Source organism: Rhipicephalus microplus, unplaced genomic scaffold (assembly GCF_043290135.1).
Source record: "Rhipicephalus microplus isolate Deutch F79 unplaced genomic scaffold, USDA_Rmic scaffold_295, whole genome shotgun sequence".
Classification (NCBI taxonomy): Eukaryota; Metazoa; Arthropoda; class Arachnida; order Ixodida; family Ixodidae; genus Rhipicephalus; species Rhipicephalus microplus.
Window position 1 is genome coordinate 140,358 of NW_027464864.1, and position 22,930 is coordinate 163,287.

General features: G+C 43.8%; 1 protein-coding gene across 1 annotated transcript; it reads left to right on the forward strand.

The window, feature by feature from the left end:
* The first annotated feature begins 2,839 nt into the window (after positions 1 to 2,839).
* On the forward strand, positions 2,840 to 22,924 carry LOC119165260 (Tub domain-containing protein ktub). The gene is made up of 10 exons (XM_075885764.1): positions 2,840 to 2,857; positions 2,948 to 3,125; positions 4,130 to 4,279; positions 7,625 to 7,791; positions 9,068 to 9,316; positions 14,612 to 14,830; positions 17,187 to 17,285; positions 18,465 to 18,552; positions 19,455 to 19,538; positions 21,480 to 22,924. Exons 1-10 carry the CDS (start codon positions 2,840 to 2,842, stop codon positions 21,611 to 21,613), a joined length of 1,386 nt encoding a protein of 461 aa, XP_075741879.1. The 3' UTR covers positions 21,614 to 22,924.
* The last annotated feature ends 6 nt before the right edge of the window (positions 22,925 to 22,930 follow it).

Here is a 22,930-nt window from a genome sequence, read left to right on the forward strand (position 1 = left end):
CAGTGCATCCGAAGTAGCTAAATTCTTCGTCGAAAATATCGTCCTACGTCATGGCGCCCCAGAGGTCCTTATCACCGACAGAGGAACGGCATTCACTGCCGACTTAACTCAAGCAATCTTGGCATACAGCCAAACAAACCACCGCCGGACGACAGCGTACCACCCACAGACCAACGGCCTCACCGAGCGGCTTAACAAGACGATCGCCGACATGCTGTCAATGTACGTCGATGTCGAACACAAGACGTGGGATGCCATTCTTCCGTATGTGACCTTCGCATACAACACGGCGGTGCAGGAGACGACGCAGATATCTCCATACAAATTGGTCTACGGAAGGAGCCCGGCAACGACGCTCGATGCCATGTTACCCAACGTCACCGACGAAGAAAACCTCGATGTGAGCGAGTACCTTCAACGCGCCGAAGAAGCCCGACAACTTGCGCGTCTCCGTATCAAGAATCAACAGACGACCGACAGCCACCGTTACAACCTTCGACGACGCTTCGTGGAATACCAGCCCGGTGAACGTGTTTGGGTGTGGACGCCGATACGCCGACGTGGACTAAGTGAAAAGCTTCTGCGACGGTACTTCGGACCGTACAGGGTGGTTCGATGGCTCGGCCCACTTAATTACGAGGTTGTCCCCGACGGCATCACGAACTCTCAACGACGCCGATCGCGACCTGAAGTCGTCCATGTCACGCGCCTCAAGCCGTTTCATGCGCGTTAACAAACTGAACTAGTGTTTTTTTGTATTATTGTTGTATCGTAATTTATTCATTGTACTTTCTTGCATTATTATTGTACTTTCATCTTTAGTTAAAGCATCGGGACGATGCCTTTTTTCAGAGGGGGGCAATGCCACGTTCCATTTCCCAAGTTTTTGTTATCGTCCGAAAACACCGCACGATTCTCAGCGCAAACCGCGCCTGCAGTTTTCTAGAAGGTTCCGGACTGTAGTAGATCATTTCGATAAGATCACGCCCACTGTGCGAACGGTACAGATTGTTCTGGAAGCTACGCCACCGCCAGCGATAGCGCTAGAACATTCGACGGCAAGAGTATAAATGCCGACGCGCTTCGCCGCTTGTCAGTAGTTGATCGAAGGCCGACGCTCCGTTCGCCGCTATCAGTCCGAGACTGCTATCTGTGCAAGACTGCTGCTGTAATTAGACTTTCCCTTTACCGGGCACAGGTTCGCCCAAATAAACAGGTAAATCCCAACACGAAGTTTCCTGTCTTCGGCCACGTCACGACCCCGTGACATCTTTGTCTACCCCATTGTTTTGTCTATGCGATCAGTACAACCTCAATGTTTCGACGGTCAAACTTTCGGTTTGATGAGGCCTTCAGCCTTTCACTTTTTCACGTGCGAATGTGGTTTAGTATTTCGAAATATTTTCTTCGATAAATAATGATATTTGATATGTGGGGTTTAACGTCCCAAAACCACTGATGATTATGAGAGACGCCGTAGTGGAGGGCTCCGGAAATTTCGACCACCTGGGGTTCTTTAACGTGCACCCAAATCTGAGTACACGGGCCTACAACATTTCCGCCTCCATCGGAAATGCAGCCGCCGCAGCCGGGATACGAACCCGCGCCCTGCGGGTCAGCAGCCGAGTACCTTAGCCACTAGACCACCGCGGCGGGGCTTCGATAAATAACGAAAGTGGTGAAAGCAGTCAATCTCGCAGCCAAGTCAATGTGTCGAATACGATTGTCGCTGTCTGTTCAATGCGTCTCGCATTTTTTCGATACGCAGTGGCGCTGCATCTGAAAAGCGACGTTTTATTAAAAGACGTACCCTATCGGATTGCTTCCGTAAACGTCGTTCGATTACCAGCAACAAAGAACTCGCCCTGATGGGAAAAGCATTCATTTGCAGCGACGCCAAAGATAAATCGGAAAAATCATCTTCGTTTTTATAATCAAAGTCCCTTTCACTTTCTCCTGCTAGACAGGCTCAAAGAATTTTTAATGAGTTAGTTCCCATGGGAATTTCAAAGCAGCTTAACAAACGCGATGTGTTATCAACATTACAATCACTCATCACTGTTATAAGGCAGTTAAGCTGATTTTTTCTACGTCACGTTTGGAGAGGTACAAAGCCTGCACTGGAGGAGATAAAGCGTCCTCTGACGCCTCACGATTGAATAACGTGCAATCATAAAGTGCAACGAACGCAATCACGTCGTCACTACTTTTATTATATATTTCTTTAAAACATTTAAAGAGCACATAGAATGCCCAGGAGTAACCTGCAGTAACTTGCAAGCAATGTTTGGAAAAATACGTGGACTGCGTGTTTAAGATTTTCATTCAATATTTGCCCATGGAAACCACAATATTCTTCGAAAGATCGCTCTCTTTCTAACTGATACTTGCGATAAGAGATGGCCAATTCTACGAAATGAAATTTAAATTGCGTGTTCGCGTAACGATTTCAAGTTTCGATCAAAGTTTCGGGGTAACGATTACAATACCACTGCCCTCAGAAAGCAATCTTCTCGAAATGTTCGATCTAGTCGTATCCCTTGTTAAATACCTTCTCATAACTATGGCCAAATTACCATTTGGGCCAAATCCCACTTTTTGATGAAAACTCACCTCAGCGACAGATTGCTGGTTTCCTCTGCGCGTGCGCAGTGCTCATTCTCTTTTTGTGTCCCTCTTCATATTCCGCCTAGGCTTATTCCCAATTCGGCGTACCAAGCAAGATATGGCTTTCTTGTTACCCTCCCAACGTTCCCTCTTGTTTTCTCTCCCTTTTCTAGTTCGACATTCCTACCTCATTGAATTCGTGTTTATCTATAATCCACAATGAATAGCTGAAATGTACCAATTAGTGAACGTAGCTTCTGCGTTCTGTGTCACTTGTTACTATATTTAGCAGTGTCAAGAGGAGACCAAGGCAATCACGGTCTATCATTCTGTCTCGCAGCGCCAGCTGCTTGAGGAGAAGCAGCGCCACAAGCGACAAAGCCAGGGACTACTGCAGGCCTCTGATGCCCGCCGGCCTGCGTCGAATACGGTTGTACGGAGCCGACTGCGCAAGGATGAGTCGCGCCCTCTCATGGCTGGTCTCAGCATAGACAGACCTGTGCAAGACGTCGTCAGCTGTGAGTTCCCATGCTGCGTCAACCTCCTAGTGAGGTCACTGCGTCGCGCCATCACTAATCACCCATTATTATTTGCTACTCCTGTTTTTTTTGTCTGATGTGCCTTAAGTATTACTACGTAGGAGTGTGCGAATAGAAAATTTAGACTTGAATCGAATACAAATTGCATAGGGATCATAAGGAATTGAAAACGAACACAATCAGAATACTATTCGGGTATCTTTATATCAGTAAGGAAAGCATTTTCTCAACAGTCCCGATATTTTCGAACCTTTTCTTTGAAATAAATATTCACAAGCCTTAGCCAAGGAATAGTACGATTACCTTTAAACAATAAAAAAATAGCAGAACGGAAACTGAGGAAAGCACCAGAACATTAGAAAAAGAAGCATTTTTGAACTGTAGGTTGAAATACAGCAACAACTATAGAATTTAAAGTGAAACTTTGTCAACAGGTTCGAAATGAAACTGACACATCTTAAAGAACAAACAAACATTCTCGAGACATCATCATGAATGTGATGATCATATCGATGTCTCTTTCACCTTGGGAAAACGGCAGTTTTAAACGATAAAATCTTCATCCTGTAATGAATATAGCTTTCACAGTCCCCTTAAACGTTATGCCACATATATCTTGAGAATTGAATGATTAAAACGTGAAACTCTCCCCTTTTCTGCTCGAACGTTTCGTTCCTTTGAAGTTCTTCGACATCGGCGCTTTTAAAAATACGAGAAAGACATTCGAAAAATATACGGTATCTCCAATATACACCACGGGAGAGAGGTTCCGAATAAAATGGACCGCTATTCAATTGGTTATTTCGAACTGTCGACTATTCGCACAATGCTATTCTTTCTCTCCATTCCTTACGTGCAGAATAGTCAACTGGGCACGCTCATGGTTATCTTTCTTGCCTTTTTCCTATGTTTGTTTCTCTCCCTTTTTCTATTTCTCTCGCAATCTTTTAACTCTTTTCGGACATCACCGTGTTTGCTTTCAGGCTACGATGGCCCAATGCTCTTCTCCAGCACTGACACTTTGGATGCCCCCGTCGGTGACAGCTCCAAAGACACTGTCGTGCAAGACGACATTGAAGGAGAGAACACCCTCGCCATCGCCTTGAACAGCAGCCCAATCCCACCATCTCCTGGTAAGTGACATTGCATGAAATATTTGGTCTAAGCTGTCACACGAGCGATGGGCCTATGTATATTGAGATGTATGCAGCACGAGGAAAAGCAGAGTCTATGAAGACACTGTAACGACTTCTTGTTTTAAACGGCACCCGCAAAAGAATGTAATGGTGGGCGAACTGGTCGAAGTTTGTATTTAAAGCAACGCGAAGCACAATATATAGACGACAACAGGCCAAAGTGCTGACCTTGATTGCTTGCTTGATTGATTGATACGTGGCGTTTTACGTCCCAAAACCACCATATGATTATGCGAGACGCCGTAGTGAAGGGCTCCGGAAATTTCAACCACCTGGGGTTCTTTAACGTGCACCCAAATCTGAGCACATGGGCCTACAGTATTTACGCCAGGCGCTGAGCTAACGGGTCAGTTGGTAGTTCAGCGTATTTAATGTAGTTTCTGTTTTCGTTTCATCTACTCGCCTGCTCTTCTTCCAGCGATTCACACATTGCTAACAATTTTCATTAGTACTAAGTCAAGTGTAACAACCAGTATATTATGAACATGAATTAGCATCCTGCACTGAAATACAAAATAACAAAGGAAAGATTTACCGTTCGAAATTTTTTCCCCTGATATCTTGAATGCATTGCTTTTCTCGTGAATAATTAAAAACTATTAGATGCAAAGAAGCTCTTTGAATAGCCTGTGTAATGCTGTCCTTCCGTCCGCACAGCTTGCCTCGCCGCAGGTGTTGGAGCGGTGCCAAGTAGCTCACGCTCTCCTAGCAGCGCGCGGGGACGCCTCTTTCTCTCACCCGCCACGCGCTCACCACGTGTCAGCTCTCTCTTCATTCACCTCTTCCAGCGCTCGCAATGCTCGAGCCTACTCTCGACGTGGGCTTCATCTCACCCGTGCCACCTCTTTCCAGTTGTCGGCGAAAAGAAGCCGCGAGCCGGCGGCTTCTTTTCTCGATTGTTTTCGTGAGATTCTCAAGGCGCCGACAATGTGGACGACACGCCGCTGCTTGTCGCGCGATGCTTCCCACCAAAGTGCGCGTACCTTTTCCAGCTGTCACCGTCATTGTGGTGTTTGGCGAAGCCGATAACTTTCGCCATTGGCGACGTCAACACCGATGAGGCGTGAGCCAGAGAAGCCGAACGCAAGCGTCGGCAGTGGAAGGCCAGCGAAACCGACGAGGTGCGAGTCAAGAACGCCAATCGCTTTCGAGAATACAGACGGCGCAGGGGTAACACCGACGAGACGTGAGCCAAAGAAGCCGAACGCAAGCATCTTTAACACTTCCCGCCTCTTGTGTCTTTGCGTTTAAAACAAACGTTTACTCCAGCAAACGCTACACCGAGTTTCACTTCAAGCCGTTCTTACAGCACCCACGTTGATGCCCGTTTCGACCGGGTCAACGCTGTGCGCACCACTGCTGCTTGGCATTCCATCTGTGTTTCCTTCGGGGAGATGATGGTCGATAGTCTTTACTGATGTGTCCGTGTTATAATTATCAACAGAGAAGTCCATTTCTATTGTGAGTGTCTGATTGCGGGAAGTTATGAGTCTTCAGGGAGCCTGTCAGACTGCCTAGATCACGATTTAGACCAGAATAGCATCGAAATCTTCCTCGAAAAAGAAATTTTCGATTAGATGGTTGGTACCTGCTATATACACCACTTTTGAAAACGCCGTCTCCCCTTCCCATTGATTCTATTGATTTTGATTGATGTGTGGGGTTTAACGTCCCAAAACCAATGAAGGCCTCCGGAAATTTTGACCACCTGGGGTTCTTGGGTTCTTTAATGTGCACCCAAATCTGAGCACATGGGCCTACAACATTTCCGCCTCCATCGAAAATGCAGCCGCCACTCCCATTGATTCTAACTAGGTGCGTTATTTACGTCAGTGCGAAGGCTCAGTCGAAGTGAATAAAAACGTGGGACTACAAAGCAAGTAAGTAAAAGCGGGGCTTTGAAATGGAGGAAGCCAGCCCCTCCCTATTTTCGTCTATGACTGCGACAATCAAAAAAAAAGCGCAGAAGGCAGCACGGATATTGGAAGCCTACAACACAAAGCGGTACATCATGGGCTTTGAGATGAACAATCTGGGTACTGCTCATCTTGGAGGCCATATTGCGCTTTCAAGGAGTGTTTTAATTTTGCAGAAGATGGCAGCACTCCTCAGGCGGGTTGGCTTAAAAGAAGAAGGGGAGTGGTATCTCAAACACAGCCCGCAACCTACTCTCCTGGCAATAAACCGGAACTCTTGATAGTGGGTACGAGACGCCACAGTATCTGCAGAATTTTGCATTTTGCCGCGATAAGCGCACGCACTATTACACATAACAACACCCCATACGATTTCACTTTATCTAATATTATTTTAATGCTATTTTGAAGAGCAAATGGGCTATTTTTAGCTTTAGTTTTACCAGGATTGCAATCGTGATATGTCTTAAGGTAAACGTGCTCCTTGCACCAGTGAGAGCAACGTGGCTTACGTGCTTCAACTTTTATTTTAAAGAGGCTTCTGTGTGAACTTGCATTTTTCTAATTGTCTAGAACCGATTCTTTTGATTTGAGTAAGGTATCTCTAACCTTAAAGTATGAAATCCCCAACCCTAATTAAAAGCGCACTGAAATTCCTTAGTCCTAGGAAAGAATTGATGGAAATAAATGGAAAATTTAAAAGAAATATTTATAGATAAACTTAACTATGAAATAATGCAGGTGGAACAACTCACGAAAAACTAAAGCTCAAGCTTTTCTTAAGTTACCAGAACGTTTGTAGTCCAAATACAAGGTACACGTTCAAAAACCTACTTCGGCGAACTAACATTGGTTATACCTTGTTGAAACATTTTTTTCATCCTTATGAACCTTTATTGTCATGCTTTTGTATTTTGATAAGAGATCATTCCTTTTGTACAGGAAAAAGCACGGAACTGACTGGAAGCGCTGAAAATAGCTTTGCCGTCATGATTACTTGTTTATTTTTACCAATACGGGCTCAAAAAATTGTACGTAGGGCTATATTATATAAAACTTAATTGCCCTGGGTAGTGCATCGAAGCTGCCAAGTGGGATGTGTCGCGCGACCGAAAAGCGAGTCAACGTGTTTCTTCAAAGGGATTCGTACACGTGACAAGAAAAGAAAAAAACCACCGAAAAACTGACGCTATCTTTTTTCTTGGAGGTACCAGCTCGCCAGCGTTTTTATTTATTTTTCTCTCCCACTAATTTTTACAGTCAGCCTAATAAGTAATTGAGCAACCATAAAAGAGATGATGTAAGTGTAAAATAATTCAATATTGTGAAATGTTGAAAATATTGGCTTTTTGCTCTTACCCTGCAGACGTAGAGAAGAAATTGAAGCAGCTGGACCTCAGCGATGACCTGACGAGCATCAACGGTGACGAAGACTTGGAGAGCACGCCCATCACGTCCGACTCCGTCTCCAGCCGGGGAATGTCAGCGACAGTTCCCGACACGCCAACAGACGTCACGGACACCATAGCGCAGGTCCTTAGGCTTGTTTCAGCTCCAACAATGCTGTGAAAAAAACAAACATGAACGATTGTCTGCGTGAGATGGCGGAAGCGTGGCGCGTTCTTGGAAATATTGGGGAAGCTGATTGATTGATTGATTTGTGGGGTTTAACGTCCCAAAACCACAATATGATTATGAGAGACGCCGTAGTGGAGGGCTCCGGAAATTTAGACCACCTGGGGTTCTTTAACGTGCACCCAAATCTGAGCACACGGGCCTACAACATTTCCGCCTCCATCGGAAATGCAGCCGCCGCAGCCGGGATTCGATATGAGACCTGTGGGTCAGCAGCCGAGTACCTTAGCCACTAGACCACCGCGGCGGGGCAATATTAGGGAAGCTAGAGAGCGTTATGCATGGGAGTGCATCTGGAAAGGAAGGCTTGGCACAGTGTGCAGGTATGCTTCCCTGATGCCGCTCCGCAAAGAAATGTTAAGTAAGGAAGTGTAAGGTCAAAGAAGCTCGAGAAAGTGACTAGGCTGCATGCTATGACATAACACTATGCACGTTTAGGTTATAATAAGACTATGCACGTTTAGGTTATAACCCAAGACATAAGCGGTGTAACTGCTTTGCTCGTCACGCGAAGAAGAACGATTGCTAGGTTAAGTGGTGTTTTAAAATTTCCGGCATGAATTTAGTGTCTTTCTGCGTGTATGGAAGTGGAGTCCAAAGTTCCAGACAGATATAAATGTTCATTTCTCTTGAAATTGTTGATATTATTGTTCAGTTGTATTTGAAGTATAAACGTCAAGATATCAGCTGGCAGGTACACTAATGCACAAGACTTTACGGGCACAAAGAATACCAACGTATGTCTTCGGCATGGGACTACGCACTAGCCCGAACCTCTTCGGTAATAAGATACTTATCCGGTATGTTCGGCCCTTATTTCTGTTTATTTTTTCAATGGCCGACATTTATCGCACGAATCGCGGTTGCTTAATCAGCGCTTTTCCGGGTCGAATCGATTCGTCCTTTGATAATATGTTTTTTGTGAGGTTAATAAGGAGTTTTCGAATAGCGTGCGCTAAGTTAGAGTTCGTTGCTGTCAACCGCTGCTGCCGTTGCTTAACGGCAACGCACAAGTGGTTAGTTCGGTGGTGCAAAACGCTTACGGGAAACATTGCGTACGCTATTCAAAAACTCCCTAATGTAGGGCGAGTTGCACATAGTCAGTCTCGCGCCTAAATAGCCTTCTGGCTATGGATGCGGTGTCCTCCAAAATAGTATCCACAATACGACGCAGGTTGAAGACGTTAGCGGCGGCGTTGGCGGCGTAGATGGAGGAAATGCGCAGCCGGCCATGTCGGTGCCCGTGATGGACCTGGGTCCCCTCGCCGACCTGCTCGACCGTGGTCATCTTGAAGAATTCTCCACGGTGCCCTGCCCTCAGGGAACCACGATACGATGCCGCATCACACGAGACAAGAAGGGCGTCGACAAAGGGCTCTATCCCACTTACTACCTCCACCTCGAAAAGGAAGACAACCGAAAGGCACGTATTGATGCTTCCTCTGTTTTTCGAACAAGAAAGCTTGGCATATTCCAGCTGATGTCACACAAATTAGATCTGCTGATGCTTTTTGATTATCTCTAACGCTTGCCCTTGGACATAAGGATACGTGCTGTCAAAACCGCACATGCAAACTTGCTTCATGTATGAGGTCTCACAGTTAACGATGGAACGGTGAATTCAGCTACCAACCCAACCTCTACCAACCCAACCTCTGGTAATTCCAGCTAATGTCACAGAAATTAGATCTGCTGGTGCTTTTTCATTATCTCTAATGCTTGCCCTTGGACATAAGGATACGTGCTGTCAAAACTGCACATGCAAACTTGCTTCATGTATGAAGTCTCACAGTAAACGATGGAACGGTGAATTCGGCCACCAACCCAACCTCGGGCTTGGTCGACCAAGCCCGAGGCCTGTTTCGCGAAGGAGGTGATGAAGAAGGTCAAGATGCAGGCATGTACAAGTCCACAGAAGTGGTTCAGTCTCACTGAGGACAGGGTACGCCTCTTTTAATCTTAAAGTATCGACAACGTAGGTGCGTTGCCATTTGACGGTGCTATTGTACTAATGTTTGCAACTTTTTTGCCCAGTTCTATTATTTCACAACACCTTTCTTTTTTCCAAGTACATGGTAGCCAACCAGAGGTGCACATTGGTTAACTGAAGCGTCTTCCCTTTACCATTCTCTCTCTCTCTCTCTCTCTCTTTTTCATTGACTTTTCTACTTCTAATACAGCCGTTAGTAGAGTGACTGAAAAAAAAAGTGAAAATGTTCTAGCTCTGAATCCCTGGATGTGGGAAAACAAACAGCATGAAATGGTACATACTCACCTATAGTGCCATTATCCAATACGCTTCTTTTGTATTTTTATGAATAAGTAACATTTCCTCTGCTATGGAGTTTACCGGCCAAAACGCAATTTTTTTCCGCAGAGCCTTCGTGCACAATGACCGTATTTGCTTTTCAACGTTTTCTAATATCCCCAAAGAGCGTGCATCAAAATGCGGCTCTCAAAACGCCTATTACCGCGATACAACACCGCGAAACTCGGCGTAGCCAGTGATGGAGAAAGAATCGATACGTAATGCTTCGACTCGTGGCTTGGACTGCTAGGAAGTTCCAAGGTGGTCGGGGAAATTCAGCACCTGGCGTTTTAAACTCTGCAGAAAATAATGGGGTGTACTGAAGCAAACAAGGTCCGTATCTGTCCTTTCTCTAAGAAATAGTAAGGTTTTTTTTTTCAAAACTAAAAGCAATAAAAAAAAACGCACCTTTTGTTTTTTGTTTTATGAATGCTGCCCAAAACTCTCAACTATCGCTATTTCGTTCGAGGCTGCGCTTGTCCAGAAAAGATAGCTTTCGGTTGACCTAGTCATTTTGACGCATGTATTTTAAGCCCTGCGGACCGGCAGTTTGCCCGAGCGGAATGGGAACTGTAAGCCTGTAACGTCAGTTTCAAAAAGTGATGCGATTGTTGAAGGCGTTTTACTGCGAATAAAAAGTCCTGTACACCAATCGGTTATGCCAGCTGCATGACATCGCTTCCACCTGCCTGGTTCACAACAACGCTTCAGACACATGTACGTCATTTACGAATGCACTGTAGGAAAGATTTTCGTCTACGCGCACCAGTATACTGCAAGTTCTTCGCACACAGACACTAAGAAGTTGTGGCCTCGCCTCGTTTCATATGGTCTGATATTTCACTTCGGCACGTCTTTACACAAGATGACGATGTATGTTTTCGCATGCCCTAAGAGGCACTTCCTTTTCGGGCTATTTTCACGAATTCTCCTGTCTTGCGAAATACGTGCAGAGTTGGCACAGCTGAGATTTTTCTCCGGACACGTCTTTGAAGCAAGCGGGACGGCAGTTCGTGTTTTTAGAGGGATATGTGTAAATCCAAAATCAAGTTGGGAGCTGACAGATTGAAACGACGTAGTGGGATAATAAGGGTGAACAGTGGAAGTGCCTCGGACAGGCTGGCTGACGTTTTGATAGGACTACCTATATTTGTCAAAGGCACCAGGTCATCCTTGTCGTGTTAGTTTTAAGGGCGTTAATTGTTAAAGTAACACGCCGAGGATGACGCAACGACTTTCACAAAGATAGGTTATCCTATGAAAACGCCGGCCGGCCTGTCTGGGGTACTTGTACTGTTCACTCTGGTTATCTAACTAGCGGAATAAGTGCGAACTTGTGTGATACACGGTAACTTCTTAATTCTCAAATTATGACCTATAAACGTTTACGTACCGTATAGTTCACCTTAGACTCCAATTCCTGCTTGGCAAATGTGTGCGGAAAGGCTTTCGTGCTTCTCGCTTTTTAAATTCAAGTTCCTAGAGGATATAAATTGTTGGTGGAACAATTATTAAGGAATAGCTGCAGTTTACACTACACCTGTCTGAAACTGCAGAGTGGTCCACGTGCAAGGAAATTCTACCTTTTTAATAAATAAATTAAATTAGGTTAGGCTTGGTTAAACCACGTTTCGTATAAAATGGCACTGTCGAAATCTGACACTAATTAAGAATGGTATCCGACGCTGCAGCCACGGCATTCTCTGCACTCGTTGTTTACGCATCACATCGTGTTTCACCTGCAATAGTTCTGACCGAATACGTTCGTATGAGCACACCAACACATGACTTCGACCGTACAGTTTAGCATTAATGTACTGCGTGTGAAGCGAATAGTGTGTGGTGGTATACCTTCTATTGAAACATTGAAACTTGATTGATTGCACCACTTTATTTTTTTTGGGATGCTGAGACCTGGTGTCAAGAAGTATTTTTATAAGCTTAACCACCACAGTGCTTTACTTTCTCTGTTCTTGCAGTGATTTTTGTTCTTTTTCTCGGTGGTGAAGTTCCCTCACGACGGGCATCTATTCCGTTCAGTCGGCATGACGTAAAACCACGTGAAGGAACATACGTGGCAAAACTGAACGGTTCTCCCCTACGCCCTCTTCTCAGTTTAGCTGAAGCAAGCCAGAGCGTTCGCTTTACTGCATCGAACTTGGAATGCAATGTCTCGATTCGGGATTCCAGGCGTCGGAATAAGCCACTCTTCTTGACCACCGAAAATTACGCTCCAAATGGCTTATAATACAGTTGGAGTCCACACTTCAAAACGGAGCTTTTGTCGGGTGTTTCCGAAGAATAGTGACATCTAAAGAGGGTTATAAAGTGGCGAGAAGGTGACAAGCCTGATATAGGCTTCGTATAAACACGCTTGCAAAACTGAAGTTTTTCTTTCTTAAATTTGCACCGCACAGGTGCTTGAATGTGATAATCCCGAGTCTGAAAAGGAAGCAGGTGTTCAGCAGTGAGGCCTTCCCACGGACGGCCCGAATAGTTCGAACTGAGCCTACCTCTATTTTCAACATGGTATGAAGGTCATAGAGAGAAATGATGAAGATGAGACAGGTGTGGTATTGAAATGTTTGACGCAATTTCATGTCACAGAAGCTAGCGGTTCGCCTCACAGGCATTTCTTGGTGTTTTGTATAGGATAGCGAAAATTTATTCTTAGAACAATACTTCGTGAGGCAGATTATGTAATATTTACGACAAATAAACACTGCCAAATGGCTAACAATATGACATGATGAGTGAAACTCAAACAAAGCTACTATACTATATTTATTCATCTTTTCGAATTGCAGTTTTATTGGAAAGCCATATTTAAAAAGACACATACGTAAAAGGTGCCCCTTTAGAGATACGCATCTGGAGCTTTGAGATAAAAATGCACGGCTCGTCCACTTCAGATTTTTTTTTTGAAAAACAGGCACAACTGCCCCCGAGATGTCCTTGTTTTGCATGTTGCGCTGATGCATGCATTAGCACGAACAAAACAGGTAGAAAAATAAACAGGAACATAAAAAATTGACCGACGTTTTCCGGGTTTTAGACTAATGCCATCTGCTGATGCCTGCCATTGAGCAACATAAATAATAGATTGCATAAAGAATGTTCATTGCAGGCTTTTATGGCTATCATTCACTGTGAAGATGCCATACTTTGATGTGCATTTTCAAATTGAACATTTCAAAACAGGCGATTGGCGAATCTGTACCAAAAGGGTTCGGCTTGAGCACCGAGTGGCGAAAACTCTCGCGTTAGGGTTTACGCGGAAACTAAATAGTTTGGAGGTGCACCCCTGAAATCTTGTGATCTATTCCATTACGCCCTTTAGGATGCCTTTTCTTACAAGGCATCACCACTTCAAAGACAAATTTATCTGAAGGAGTGCAGTCGTGCTATCCTCCGCAGCAAATGTAAAATATTGGTTTCTGTGGTAGACCGAGACACCACGTGTATCGATAAAGCAATTTGAATGAATTATCGTGTCTTTAATTGACGGGCGGTCTTATTACTGCCACATTTAGTGAACCATTCAGTCCATGTTGTATGTTATGCTCTTTCTGCATGACTTCATCAAGGAAGGCGTACGCTGATTGAGTCACACTGTCCCTTCTGCATTTGCGTAATACGCATCAAAACTAAAAAAAATATGCTTTATCTGACCACCCTAATGCGTTGACTTCGTCCCCCCCCCCTCCTCTAATCAAAAGCTTTCTGCAGCTAACGTCGATTCGCATTATAATCAGGATCGGAGGCATTACAAGGTCTCTTCCCCACACGTGGTGAGGCAGTGCCTTATGCAATAACCCTTCTTTAACCGATCGACGCCTAACTTAGATAGTGTTGCCACTATGACGTCACGTTTTATGACGTCATATTGGGTACGTCATAACGTTTCTAATTCTGACTATTTATCTCGCTATGATGGCGTAATAGAGCGATGCTAGCACATCCTAATAATTTCTAGGGGTGAAGCCTTGAAATCGCACCATGTCCGTAAATCACCGTCCGGCATTTACAGCCGATGTAGCCGAGGTGCATGTGAACTAACCCGAATATTTCTGAACAACAAAAGGTTATCAAAAGGTTGTTATTCAAAACAAACAAAATATAAGGTCACAACAGCGTAGAGAAAACCCCGACATTTATGTACCCATCAATCAAACCTTGACAGAACAGAACAAAAAGTTCTTAACCATAACAAAATAGAAGGCCATAATTCGTAATCTAACTCGCAGTACTTCGCCCTAACATCCCCATGCACTTCGTAGATACGCGTGAATTCTTCTTTGCGTTTACTCGTGTTGACGTCGACTCGCTTTCTTGAGTGAAGTGGCATCTAAAACTTTTCGCCCTAATAAAACTGAGAATACATCTATCCGGTGCGTCCGTTTCTTGCAGGTGTTTCTGCTCGCCGCACGGAAGCGTAAAAAGAGCGCCACGTCGAACTACCTGATCTCTGTGGACCCCACCGACCTTTCGCGGGGAGGCGAGTCGTTCGTGGGGAAGCTGCGCTCCAATCTCCTCGGCACCGCGTTCACGATCTACGACTGCGCCGAGAAGCCCCGGCAGAACGCCGAGAAGCGTTCGGTTCGTTCCGAGATCGGAGCCGTAGTTTACGTGAGTGCACCACTGCCTTGAAATATACGTCAAGGCCACAATTGTAAGTGGCGGGACGCTTTAGTGAAGACGGATGCAAAAGGGACAAACCGCGACCGATTGTAATGTGATAACTGGTGTTTCACACTACAGAACCACGATACCATGAATATTGTAGACGGTTTCAAGGTTGCAAGCGTTGTGCCCAAAGAACTTCCGTTCACCTAATTTACCAGCTCGTAGTGTTGAAACTGAAAGGACGTTTTCTCATTTTTTCAAGTGTAAAAACAGTGGCTTATTAGTTTTTCAGATAAAAAAACATGCGTAATATTCAGGGCAGTATTTCGTAGATATTATGTAGCTCAAAATAACAATATTTATTCGAACATATTTTGCCAAATGAGAGAAGAGAAGCGTGGAAAATTAGCGGGCTATTTTGTAACGCTCTTCTTGCCCACCAATGCCGTTCGGGCACATCGGTGGACGAAACCGGATGTCATCAATAAAGGGTATCAAAAATTTTAACGTGCACTTTAAGGTGCACTTAATTTGGCATGGTCTCAAACGTGCACCTAAATTTAACCACTTGAACCTCTATCGTTTAAGCTCCAACAGCATGTGATTGCCGTGGCCGGAATTGGATCCGCGAACATCAGTTGAACATTGGAGCACCATAATATCTAGACTAATGAGGAGGTCACAAGCGCTTGCAGCAGGTTCTTTGTAAGGTGTTGCGCTATGTACAATGGTGGGTAATTACCGGCTAGCTTGATAAAATAGTCTACCTCTTGTAGTTTTTTTCAATAGGAGATTTCGAACAGCCACAAGAATCCTCGAATGAGCACTTCAATCAAGCCAAGCCAAATCTGCTAACGGAAAGCTGGAATGCTTCATGTGAGATTATCGCAGAAGTTATCTTGTAACGCGTCTTGTGGAAGAAAAAGTTCTGGAAAATACTGCCGCTTCCGCTCTCTACGTGACGCCACCGATCTTGGTCGCCACCTACGAGTATAACAATTGTCTATTTATTTACCAATTTATTTTACAATGCTGCTGACTCCTAGCGGAACTGTTCCAGAGTGGGATAGGATGGTGAATAGAGCACTCGTTAAGGAAAAACACCAGAGAAAACGCACAAGATTGAAAGGCAAGAACTTTTTGATAATTAACCGGCAAGCAAAGGTTCACACAATGATTGTGAATTTCGTTGGTCGAGCGAGAGCAAGTTGGCTTGCTCCGAGGTGGATGATCTGGATTGCACTGCTAGATTCAGAGCAAGTGATACCTTAATAATATTACCCTAAAAAAACAGGCCCCAAAAATATTGGCGTACTCAAGAATAGACAAGACAGTAGTTTTGTACACTATAGGCCTTTGTGTTACCTGAGTAATAGAGTTTAGATATTGCTTTGGTAATAATTTGTTAGCACAAGTATTACCTTAATTGTGCGAATATATTATTACACATTAAAGCAGTGTCTATTTTGGTCGCACCAATGAAAAATTCGACATACAACAGGCATTTCCCGTTTGTTTGCGCCATCGAGTTGTAATAATGAATAGGCATGAGTTTTAATTGAGCGCCAAATTTAATGTTGTGGCTATACATATAAAGACAGTAAACCCCCCCCCCCCATGCTTGTTAACATACGCGCGTGTTCTACCATTTTATTGTGATAATGGAATTCGCCTCAAAACGTTATTCTGAGGTCGTGTACGTTATAAAGATGCCGTAATACACGAAGTGATGTTTAATATTTTTCTGCATCAAAAATTCTGTGCTTGGTGACGCCGCGCAAAAAGCGTAGGCTCTAAATAGGCGAAATTTGAACACGTTTTCAAGATTGCGCGCTTCCCGTATAAACAGTAGCAATAATCTCAGTAGCACTAAAAGTTCATGCTACGTTACCAACGAAAAATCTGTTTCTACGACGTGAAAACATTGCTTGATGCCGGGAGTTCGTATAGTGGCTAAAGCGTCCTGGGCATCCTACTGGCTACTAGTGAGGATGTCTATAAATTAACGTGCTTCTTCTTTTTGTTTCTTTAATTTGCTACGGTGGTAATCTGGGGCAACGGGAACTAAAGTGGAGGCAAGCTTGACACATTGAGGTTTTATTTCAAGACGGTAACTTACGATGGCAGTATCCCTTTGCGTGATGTATGCATACTGTCGACCGCCTCCTCGTGAATACCCCTGCTTGTCCGGGTTTTCTCAATCAGGCAATGAGCAGGTGCTGAAATACATAAATATGGCCATATATCGTGCTGAGAATATGGCCCTGGACTCTGGCGAAATCAGTAGTCGCCAGTTCAGCATGATGCGCCCTCATTTAGAACTGCTCACGTTGCAAAGGCTCCCACAAATGGTTCGCAGGAGACCAACGTGCTGGGATTCAAGGGACCCAGAAAGATGACCGTCATTCTACCAGCCATGACCAAAGACCACAAGAGGATTGAGCTGAAGCCGTCTTTCGTGAGTTGGCGTTCTTATACGCAATGGAAGCTTAAATGCAACCATATTTTTTGTCATCATCAAAATCGAAAACCCAGTTGCATGGTTCTAAACATAATTATCACTATCTCGTTCGTCTTTGAGGATCGTACACGCAGTGGCAGCACCTTAAAGAAATAATAGTAGAAATAATCGCAATAAAAGCAGTGTTAACATGACAGTAGTAGTCGCAGCAGCAGCGATACGTTGGCCGACGTATGAGAAAAGTATGACTTATCTGTTGATTGTACAACCGTTTCAAACACAATTGAGGTTTACAGGTCCGAACAGGCATCAAACGATTTTCGGTGCTTCTTTATAAAGTGAAAGATGCACTTCAGAAAGAGACCTCCCTAAGATATGTTTTTTTTTCTCTGCATACACGTGGAAGACACTGTCGGGGTTAGTCTTACAAAATTTATTCAGTATTGCTTTTTGTCACCACAAGATGCACAGACAAATAAATGGGCTTAATACGAGAGAAGCAAAGTTCACTTCTCGAAATTACTTTGCGGATGAGCCCAGAAAGCCCTGGATTCTAGAAGAAGGGTATTTTGGCTGGCGGAAACAACCGGCATTAGCTACTGTTAATAAATGGTTATGAAAAGAGGAACCCAGTAAATATAGCTCAAGACATTTTTCTTACCAAAAAGTATAGCATCTTTTTTTAGAAGACTTACAGGACTCGACAGGCATCAGCAAGGAATAAATTAAAGCTCAACAAGTGCGCTGTGTTATGATAATATTTTTTTTCTCAATTGACACGAAACCCTCTTCAGCGTTTACAAAGCCACAGCCACTGTTTATAGAGTCATACGCCACAAATACGACCTGCCTTAAGGCAAGTGGTATGAGTACGGGAAATGTAATAACAATTTTCGAGAAGAGAATTATAGAAATTGAAATTAAAGTTGCTTTTATCGAAAGAATCAGACAGGATATATTATAGAAGAATAGTTTGTGAACCTTAGATAGCTTGGATTATATATTAACAAAATCATTGCCAAATAAAACCAATATTTATGTGACAAGCTTTAATAAATAATCACCTATTGTTTGAAACCGTATTGATACAATGATAGTTTTTCTAATGCAGTGTATTTTATTAACGAAAGTTTATTCTAATTCTTCATTCAATCATGTTTGCATTTACTTTCAAAGGAACATGGTGGCCTGCTTGAGCGGTGGAAAAGTCGCAACACAGAAAACCTGCTTGAACTTCGCAACAAAACGCCGGTCTGGAACGAAGGTAAGGGCTCTGATCACAAATCACTACTTATTTTCAGGATAGGATAGGTGGACTTGACGAACTTTTTTACAGGTGCCACAAGGCCAATTTTGATCGCGATCAAGACTGATCAATATTAGGTATGATCCAAATCAGTAGCTGCTGCTACACCGTCGCCTTTAATCACGATCTGGCGCGATTGGTATCGAGAGGATCGCAATTTCGCATTACGATCAGGATCCAAGATAGAAACTTTATTTGTTTATATATTTGATAGGCACCTCCGCGAATTTCGATCACGATTAGTATGAACCATGTAGTAGCGACGATTGTTTATTGTGGTCGAAAAATGAGATCTGGATTGACCGTACTCGCGATCAAAAGTACTCGTGGGACACCAGTTTTATATCTATATGCAATAGGGGGGGTGGGGTTTTCTGTTTCGTTTAAAAGAATTAGTCATGCATGCCAAATTTGCTAAGTTACACGGCTACTCGAGATTCTGGCAATGATGATTTTGTTCTGATTTGATTGGGAACTATTGGACATAAAATGTCGCTGGAGAAACATTTAAGACAAGTGGTCTTGTTCCAGCCAAGGCCGTGACGAGGACAGCCGTCACTCCCTTCGTCGAGTTTGTGGGTTCAGTGAGGCTCTTTTTTTCAGTTATTTGTCATGACATCAATCCTCCGTGTATCCCTGAACGCTGTAGTTATATTAGTTATATATAGACAGTGCCGCTGTCTGTCTCCTTTTCTTGTCCCTCGTTATTGGCGCTGTTTTGTATGTGAATCGTATCGTACCAACTCGCCCAAGCAACCACGTTAGTTATATTTAGTTATAATTGTTATATAGCTATAAATAACAATATAAGCTATAGTTATATTAGTTATATTTACTGCTACATCTATTAACTCTTGCAGACACGCAGTCCTACGTGCTCAACTTCCACGGCCGTGTGACGCAAGCATCCGTGAAGAATTTTCAGATTGTCCACGAAAACGACGGTAAGGATAGCATCAAGAGCAATTGACTTCAAGCATTGGCACACATTTATAAATATCTGTTGCACTCGGTTGGTGCGCGCAGAAGGATGTCAGTGATCTTAAGTTTAGAGGTAGTGTAGTTGTGATCAGTGCACAGAAGATATCTTTGCCATCGAGAAAGGTATTGCCACCCTTCAAATACACAAAACAGGAAGCAGAGTCGTTACATACGATATTGAGAGTACAGTATAATTAACAGTCAACGTCAATTTTTCAGAACACTGCCTCAAGCTATATAACTCGTCCGAGACGCGAAAATTGTCACAAAGCAAATATGACACATGTGTGCCACACGGTTTATGTGGACTCATGTGACTTGATACGTAACTGATGGTAATGTTCCATATGTGTGACTGAAGATTTGTTCGAGAGGTATGAAATAACTTATTCGTGTCGTTTGGGCAAATAGGTACCATTTTCTTAATCCAAGTTTTCATCGTTTTGTGAAACGCTGTTCATTTGGCTAAGAGTTAATACTCGCTAACCTAACGACGAGCACTTGAATTAAAAGGGCTTTAAGGTCAGCATGTCCCGTGCATGAACCTGCGAATCATGCAGACACCACAGTGTGCATATATTGGTGTTGTAACGCCCTATACATAACGCGAGAGAAGGAACACACCATTTTTCCTGAAGTTCCTTCTGTAAAGCACTACTGATTTTAAAGACGATAGTCTTTCTTGGGGACCTTCGACGAACAATTTTGGTCTGTCTGTCCATTTATCTCTTTGTCCCCTTTTAACAACACCGGGTACATTAAACGGCACCAGCCGATATCCCGAACGGCCGACCCTATCTGCAGCGCCCACTAATGTTGCTCAAGGTTCAGCGTTCATACTTGTGCGATTGTCAATGAAAAAGCAATTATTGTGCATATCTGAGGCATCATAACAACACATATATATTCTGTATGTGCGTCTTTTACAAGAAAAGGCATACATAAGTAATTCTAAGGACCGTAGCGTTTATCACGCTGCGCTGACCATGCAACAGTTGCACGAAAAGGCATTTGTTTCCAACGCTTTGCTAAGACGAAACGGTGGTGGCACCTACCCGTGGTCTTTCGTTCTACGCCTTATCACCTCTCAGACAGGCACACACGCCCGTCTCAGACCCACACGCTTTGTTTTCCAAGATAACTGCCAGATAGCGCTCATGTTTCAGGTGTGACGAGGCTTGATGCGCTCGTTTGCCTCCGCTACACGCTCGAGGCACTCTAACGCAGCACCTCTGGAATACCATTCACCAATTTTCTTGCACAGAACGTCAAATAATTGATATGTGGCGTTTAACGTCCCAAAACCACTATATGATTATGAGAGACGCCGTAGTGGAGGGCTCCGGAAATTTCGACCACCTGGGGTTCTTTAACGTGCACCCAAATCTGAGCACACGGGCCTACAACATTTCCGCCTCCATCGAAAATGCAGCCGCCGCAGCCGGGATATGAACCCGCGACCTGCGGGTCACCAGCCGAGTACCTTAGCCACGAGACCACCGCGGCGGGGCTAGAGAACGTGAAATAAACGTTTTGTTCACTCTCTCGAGACACAAGACCATTGTATTCCGACGACATTTGCAGATTAACATGCAGATATGGGGCCAATTTGTTTTGAAAGCCGTTTTAACGTTCATAAAAAAACAAAGTATGTTTTGACTGAGAGCTGATCTTGAAAGTAGTATAATTGTTAGTAACCCCATTTAAGAAAGCCATTTCACTCTCTCGCTGACTTTCTTGTCAATTTGCCGAAGTTAATTCAATAAATATATCCACCTTTTTAACACCGCCGTCTGCAATGCTGAAGAAATCAAATATAATTTGCTTTGTCTGTTTATTGATACAGATGAGCACTGAATGCTCTCCATCAGAACCAACCTGATGTAATTGGTTTTTTTTTTCAGCCGACTACATCGTGATGCAGTTTGGCCGAGTGACAGAAGAGTGCTTCAGCATGGACTACTGTTACCCTCTCTGCGCCCTGCAAGCGTTCGCAATCGCCCTGTCGAGTTTCGACAGCAAGCTAGCCTGCGAATGACTGTTACTGCAGTCGTCCAACGACATTCCCTTGCTGCGGAACAATCGAAAATGGCGAAGAACTCTGGTCCACGCCAGGCAACTGCACCTGATGAACTTGAACTGCCACAGATTCGCCTTCAGCGACGTACAATTGATACCACGGGTCCTTGAGGCGACGCACAATGACCACCCGCCGGACAATGTGGAGGCTTACTAATGTGTTTTGAGGGCAAGCATTGTGCATTCCTCACTCACTGCACTCATATTTTCGGTTTTCTTTCATCTCTCTTCCCTATTTCTAGTGCTATTACAACAGAATCTTGCTATATCTTACACCATTGTCACACGGCACTCCACTGATTGCCTTTAGGATGGAGTTCATTGATAGTGATTGGCTCGATTGATTGATTTATATGTGGGGTTTAACGACCCAACACCACCATATGATTATGAGAGACGCCGTAGTGAAGGGCTCCGGACATTTCGACCACCGGGGGTTCTTCAACGTGCACCCAAATCTGAAATAATGACTGGCTCCCTGCTGCCGCTTGCTTAAACAAGTCAATTACAATCAATGAATTTTGCTCGCATTCACGTCTGGACGTCATCAAACGTGACTGTGTGACGCAAATATGACAATAACACGAACATGAATATCATAATTACGCTATATAGTGAAGAAAGGATAATTTATTATTTTCAAATCAGCGTGTACCAAATACATGTTTATATGAAATATCAAATGCAGGAACACAAAGGAACTTCCAGTCTGTAATAACGTCTGAAAAATACGCACTTTTTAATTAACACTTACTACGATAGTGCTCTTCAATATTATTAAATATTGCTTCGTTATAATGAGATTCGGTATATATGCCACGATCGAATCTTGTATCTTGGGAGCCTGCGAAGAGAAAGCAGCTTGAAGGGGCTCCATGGAGATGAAGGTTGTCTTACTTTTCAAGCATAATGACACTCTGCACTCCCCCAAATATTGTTCGCTTGCCCAACTATGTTCCACAGTGAAACGCTTAGGACTCCACGAAACAATATTTGCTGCTGCATCACTGATCACAATGAGTGGAAGCAAACTTGACCTGCTGAGTGAGGCTGTTCCGAGAGAGCTTGCCGAGATACTCTGAATGACTTTCACAAAGAGAACACTTGGAGCCTAGGGTATTGAATATTTGTAAACGATCAGAGGTCCGAAGCTGAACAACAACAATTTAATGTACTTCTTTTGAATAACCAGTTTTTTTCATAAAACTCTCCCCACACACATTGTCCTAGATCAAACTAGTGTTTCTCGGCAGCTAAGTGAAAATTTTTAAGCGAA

Coding starts and splice junctions, on each gene's coding strand:
- LOC119165260 (XM_075885764.1), top strand. Junction 7,792..9,067: donor TCACGGACACCATAGCGCAG/GTCCTTAGGCTT, acceptor AATACGACGCAG/GTTGAAGACGTTAGCGGCGG. Junction 14,831..17,186: donor AGATCGGAGCCGTAGTTTAC/GTGAGTGCACCA, acceptor AATGGTTCGCAG/GAGACCAACGTGCTGGGATT.